We start from the raw sequence: 6,528 nt of genomic DNA, 5'->3' as shown, positions 1-6,528 counted from the left end.
TCGCTAATTACCATCCCAGTCCAGACAGCGGCGAGGTGCCCCTGACAAGCCCCCACCCGACGCTCGTGGAGCTCTTCACCGTCCCGTCAGGAATCCACAATCTGCGGCTCTTTGCACCAAAACGAACGCTTGGAACGCTTCCAGAAAAATCAGAGGGCTGAGGAAAAAATAGCAAGAAAATATCTCAGCCCACAGTGACATCCGCAGTAACATCAGATCGACCCGCTCCTGGAATCCTGGATACCTAACTCTGTAGGGACACTGCCGACCCCGAAGTCCGGCGCGACAGCCCATCCATCCGACCCAGAAAATATTATGCAAGACAAAAAAGCGAAAAAGGGACAAAATGGGTGGACAAAATGTCGGAGCGGATTCTTGCATTGCCCCGTGCGCCACTTCCTCCAGTCATCCAATTGGCCAGGTGGCACCGCGTGTCCGGCACGGCGCGGCTCGCGACCGACTCGCGGACGTGGAATTGAACCTCACACTACAGCTTAAGCTCGCAGCTCTGCTCTAAGCTACTTGCAGTGACATCGAACCACGCGCGGGACTCGACCCAGCAATCAAACTTTGATCCTTTGGTTGCCTGCCGCCGAACTCCCGTCTCCAGCGAGGGCTGCTCGGCCGGTGACATCCCTCTGCGATTTACCGAGCGCCCCGGGCCTCCGTCTCGGCACACCCACCCATCGCTGCCATCACCACCACGGCCTCCGACGTCATTCAGTCATGTTCGCCCGACATGACTCCCACCCGCGCCAGACTCTGATCGCGGCGTTCCTGGCCTGGAAGGGTCTGCTGCTAGCCATCGCCGCCGGCAGCGCTGTTGCCCCGTCATACGACACCTCCACGACCTTGATGCTCAACCGCAGCGAGTCCGGCCTGTCGCTCGTCACTCGCCTCACCCGCTGGGATGCCATCTACTTCACCCAATCCGCCAAGCGAGGCTACGTCTACGAGCAGGAATGGGCTTTCAACGCCGTCCTGCCGTACCTGGCATCAAACCTCGCCGGTGCTGCTCGCCGCCTCGGTCTTGACGATGATGGCAGCGGCTCCCTTGAAGCAGCCTTTGGCATCGTGACTTCCCACGTCACACATCTCCTCGCCATCCTCACGCTGTACTCTCTGACACTCCGTCTGTTCAACCGCAAACCTCTTGCCTTCCTCTCAGCCCTTCTCCACATCCTCTCGCCGGCAGGTCTCTTCCTCTCAGCGCCCTACGCCGAGGCCCCGTTCGCATTCCTCACCTTCCTGGGCTACAACATCCTCGCCTCGGCCTCCGCGCAAAACCGCGGCTCTCTCCCCTGGTCTGCAACGCAAATTTCCGCAGGCGCCGCCTTCGGCCTGGCCACGGCGTGCCGCTCCAACGGGCTCCTCAACGGCATCCCCTTCGCAGCCGAGTGCATCATCATCGTACATGGCCTGCTTGCCAGCCCTATCACACTCGCAAGCGTCACCGCCTCTCTCGCGGCTCTGTTGGCGCCTGGCGTCGGAGGCGTCCTCGTGGCAATGGGCTCCGTCGTCCCGCAGTACCTGGCCTGGGTAAGGTACTGTTCCGGCGCATCCGAGGCGCGCGCATGGTGCGGGCGGACCGTGCCCAGCATCTACTCCTTTGTACAGGAACACTACTGGTATGTATCCGCTCTCGTCGTTCCATCAGCCCTATCCGCGACCCTTGATTCCTCTTCCTGCCTGCAGTGGTTGAGGTACCCGTTCGGTACTTGCGGAGATTTACGGGTTGGGTCTTTGACATACTTGGAAATCGGTGGAAAACGTTTGCTAATCACCGACACATCGCTAGGGGCGTTGGGTTCCTCCGCTACTGGACCCCCGGCAACATTCCGCTGTTTGCCTTGGCCGCGCCGGTGTTGGGTTTGCTGATCGTCTCGGGGTTGGATGTGCTCAAGAGGCCTTCGGGGTTGGGGCGGAGTCCGACGGCGGAGAAGGGCGGGACGACGGGCAAGCGTCAGAGTCAGAGTCAGAGTCAGGCTGCAGCGACTGGTGGCGCGATGACGGCGATGGGCACGAGGGAGATTGTGGTGCTCTCGCTGGCGGCGTCGCAGGTCCTGCTGGCCGTCTTGGCGATCACGACGTACCATGTCCAGATCATCACACGGATCGCGTCGGGATATGCCGTCTGGTACTGGTGGGTTGCAGACTGCCTGCTTGACCCCCAGAGAGCTGCCCTGGGACGCAAGGTTGTGACTTTTTTCGTCATGTATGGCGCCATACAAGGGGCCTTGTTTGCTTCGTTCCTGCCGCCTGCTTGAGGTAGATACCCTGGTCGTTCAATAGAGTTTTGATAGTCTCATGATTTGATATCAGATGTCATCCAGCGCGGACATGAGATGGCAAGTTTTCCTCGTTGTAAAGTTTTTTGAGTGGCAGCATTCTTCGGCAAGTGTGGAAAGATATCAAAAGGGTCCCGGCGGGCGGGATGTCCTTGGCCTTGCTTGGCGTCGAAGGGTCGTGAGGACGGGATAAGGTTTTGTTGGGCATGAGTGTAGTCCAAGCCCTAGTAAGGGTCCCTCTCGGCATGATGTATGATGTCAACGCTTTGTGAGCGCGGGATTCTGAGCTGTCATGTTCATGCCAAGAAGCATGCTTGGGATGTTGGATCGGGGTGACGGCATGGTTGACGGTGTGATGGCAGTTGCTTATTCATCCCTCGAGGATGGCGAGGGTGCTGAGTGGGTGGATGTTAGGAGGTCATGGGATGGAAGATGAGTGTCAATCATGCAATGGTCAGCTCTAGAAAGTTTCTTGCTTGCTTCGTTGATATGGATTTGTTCCAGAAGGTCTGGTGCTTTCGAGCTGTTTCGTGAGGTTTGTGGAATGCTGGTGGAAGGCAGCGTCTGTCGTTGCGTGCAAGCTGAGATTCACGACAGCAACATCAAGGCTAAAATGGCCGGGCCAATAAAACGGTGAGATTCCTGCAAATACTTGAATCCCATTGTGAACTCGTTATGTTCTGGCCAGCGCTGAATACCAATCAATCAAGCTAAGACGAGGCCTCTAGCTTAACTAATTAACTGATTTTTCGCCTAAATCTTACTTAATTTAACTATCTTAATTTAATCTTAATAAAATTACCTATTTAGGAAGTTAGTAAAGCCCTTATAATATATTAATAAACTAGAAACTTATATTATATAGTATTTTAATATTATTTTACCCTCTATTAACCTTTCTTTTTAAAATAATACTTACTAATAGTAATACTACTACTTTAAACTTAATTCTAGAAGTACTATATCTCCTTAAATAGTAATAATTTTATTAATAACTTCTATAATATTAGTATTAATTTAGTAAAACTAAATACCTTTTTATAATTAGTTACTATTACTAAGATAGTAAAGATATTAAAAGTAAGTTTATTAAGTATTAAGAAGATCTATTAATATAAAATCTACTACTAAATAGGATTATTAATAAGCTAAATAACTAAGAAAGTAAAATACTTCTTTAACTTATTAACTTTATTAATAGTAGTATTATAAAAGCTACTATCTAACTATTAACTATAATTAGAGTTTTTAAGCTTTAGAAATACTATAATTAATATAAATAGCCTTTATAGAAGCTCTTAATAAGCTAATCTATTAGTATAAATAGCTATTTTAATATATTATTACTCCTAATACTTTTAAAAACCTTCTTTAGTAGTTTAAAACTATTTATAAGTTTCTTAGGTATTCTAATACTTTTTAAACTATTATAAACCTCTACTAAGATATAATATTATAATAGTAGTATAAAAAAAAACTCTTTAAGCTTTTTATAGTAGTTATTAAGTATTTATTAGCTATTAATAATTAATAAGTATATAAATATATAAGAAGTAAAGTTAGTAACTTAAAAGAGGTATAGTAATATAGTAATATATTTAGACTATAAATAAATAAAGATATTATTAATTAATAAAGTTTATAAGATTAACGCTTAGCTAAATTAATATAATACTTTTATTAATTAAGATTACTATAATAAGAAACTTTAAGATATTTATAAAGCTATAAGATTAATCTCTTTTTAAATAAGAGTATTATAAAGCTTATACTAATCCTTAAGTTAATCTAAGAGATACTTAAGGCTTATTAAGATCTCTTAAAGTTAACTATACTTATTACTTTTACTTTAGCTTTTATATTACTTAGTTTATAGATAGAGAGGTTTAAATATTTTATTTAACTTAGTAAAGACTTACTAATCCTTATTAGTTAAAATATCCTTATTAAAGATATAATTATCTTTATTTTTAAACCTTAAAGAGTAATATATATAACTAGTAATCTAGCTATATTTAAGTAAAATATAGTAGATTATATTATATATTAAGTTCTATTAAGTAGTATTACTTAATATTAGATTTAGCTTTTATAATAACTCCTCTTATAAAATAAAAGTATACTTATTATTATTAGCCTTATTACTAATAGATAAAAAAGCTTCTAAGCGTTATAATAATAATCTAATATATTTAATAATATTTTAAAGCTTATTAATAGGTCCCTTAGTCTTCTAATAAGCTAAGTCCTCTTAGATCTTATTAGTATTAATAAGATAGTTAGACTTTTACTTAAATACCTCTTTATTAACCCTATAAATAATAGTATAACTAATAAGGTTAAGGATATAGCTATAATATTAAATTTAATAATACTAGGCGTCTATTTCTATATATAAATATAAAATAGATAAATATAAAGCTTTAATATAAATATTATTAGTATTAATATTATTAGAGATTATAATATTAATCTTATTAAGTAAGTATTAATCTCTTATAACTATATATATTATAGTAGTAATATTCTCATTAGAGTAGGTATTAAGCTAATAATAAAGACCTAAGGAATATTATATTTATTTACTTAACTAGTTAATAAAGTAGCTAAAGATAATAATAATAATATATTAATTAGGGGAGGTCTATAAGTTAAATAATATATAAACCTTTATAAGAGCTTTCTATATCTCCTACTTAATTTATTACTTCTTAGAGTTATAGAGTTATTAAAGTTAAGGCCCTAATCTTCTTATTGCTAGTCGCTAATAATCAGTCGCTAAGGTATATACGCGTAGCTGGATATATCCTAACGGCGCGCCTCTAGTTACTAGCATTAGCGATAAAAAGTACTTTTTTCTAGTGCTAGTAATTAAGCAATTTTTGGTCCTTATGGCTAAGTCTAAGCGTTTTCCGGCCTGTCTTAGTTACGGGCGTAAAAGAGGACTTTACACAAAATCATGACTAGGAAGTCACTATTCTGAACGGGTAAAGTGCCTGCATATACGAATAATTGGGGTAGTTATGCTGCTTCTAGCCTTGGTTACTGGCGACTGGCAACGAGAAGATTAGGGCTTAATCCCTCTAATTAGTTTTTAACTAATATATCTAAGCGTTAATATTATAATTAAATAAAGTAAATATATACTATATATACTAATTACTAAATATTATAAGAAGGTTATTAGTATTAATAAGGAAGCTTATAGCTAGCTTTTTAATCTATATAGTTTTCTACTTAAGTATAGTAATAGGGAGAGATTAATAGCGCTTAAATAGAGTACTAAAGTTATTAGAATTATTAGTAGATATATTACTAACTTTATAGGTATCTTAAAAGATAGAGTAATTATACTTAAAGTACTAAGTAAAGCTAGAAGTAGCTATAGCGTTAAATAATTAATTAAGAGTTCTTATTTTATTATAGTATTAGTAAACTTAATAAATACCCCCTCTTATACTATTAAGTATAATCTTAAAAATAAATATACCCTTATTAGTAATCTAAGAAGTATAACTTTAACTCCTTTTCTTTAAAATAGTATTAATATTAATAAACTATTAGCCTTTCTATATAGTATAAGGTAAAGCTTTAAGAATATTATGTATAGCTAGGTTAATAGTTAATATATTACTAGTAGTAGTAAATAATATATAAATCTAAGTAATAATCCTATAAAAAGATAACACTTTACACTTAATAAAGTAATTAATATATTAATTATAGGCTAGTAGAGGTATCTTAGTAATAAATAAGAGGTTAAAAAAGATATTAAGAAGTATATATAGGTAGGATTTTAAGGCGTAGTAGTAGTAGTAGTAGTAGTAGTAATAATAGTAATAATATTAGTAGTAATATTAAAAAAAGGTTATTTTTAAAAGCTAGTAAAGAGGTTAAAAAATAGGTTTTTTTAAGCCTTAATAAGGAGGCTAAAAATATATTAATCTAGTAGTATAGCAAAAAGTATATTTTTAGTACTTTTAGTACTTCTTAGTAGTACTAACTTTATTACTAAGAAGTATTTAGTCTTACTCTACTACTTATTAATATAAAAGTATTACTAAACTAGTATTAATAACTACTTACTTTTTTTTTTTTTAGAGATATATTATAATAAAACCTAATAAGCTAATAGTAAGTCTACTATATAGGGAATTATAGAGATATTAGTTTAAAACTAGCTTAAGTTATTAACTATAGTATAAAAGCTTAAAAAGTTATAACCTTAGGTTACTAAAAA

At 38.2% G+C, this 6,528-nt stretch overlaps 1 protein-coding gene across 1 annotated transcript; it reads left to right on the top strand.

Moving 5' to 3' along the window:
- Window positions 1–726: 726 nt before the first annotated feature.
- On the top strand, window positions 727–2,267 carry GPI18 (GPI mannosyltransferase 2; the record flags this gene model as incomplete). The annotated part of the gene is made up of 2 exons (XM_036633915.1): window positions 727–1,628; window positions 1,799–2,267. The coding sequence occupies 2 exons, from the start codon at window positions 727–729 to the stop codon at window positions 2,265–2,267; spliced, it is 1,371 nt and encodes a 456-aa protein (XP_036499513.1).
- Between the last annotated feature and the right edge of the window lie 4,261 nt (window positions 2,268–6,528).

This window comes from Colletotrichum siamense, assembly GCF_013390195.1.
Source record: "Colletotrichum siamense strain Cg363 chromosome Unknown KSG_Cg363_contig02, whole genome shotgun sequence".
NCBI classification, from domain to species: Eukaryota; Fungi; Ascomycota; class Sordariomycetes; order Glomerellales; family Glomerellaceae; genus Colletotrichum; species Colletotrichum siamense.
This window is presented reverse-complemented; position numbering and strand designations above follow the sequence as displayed.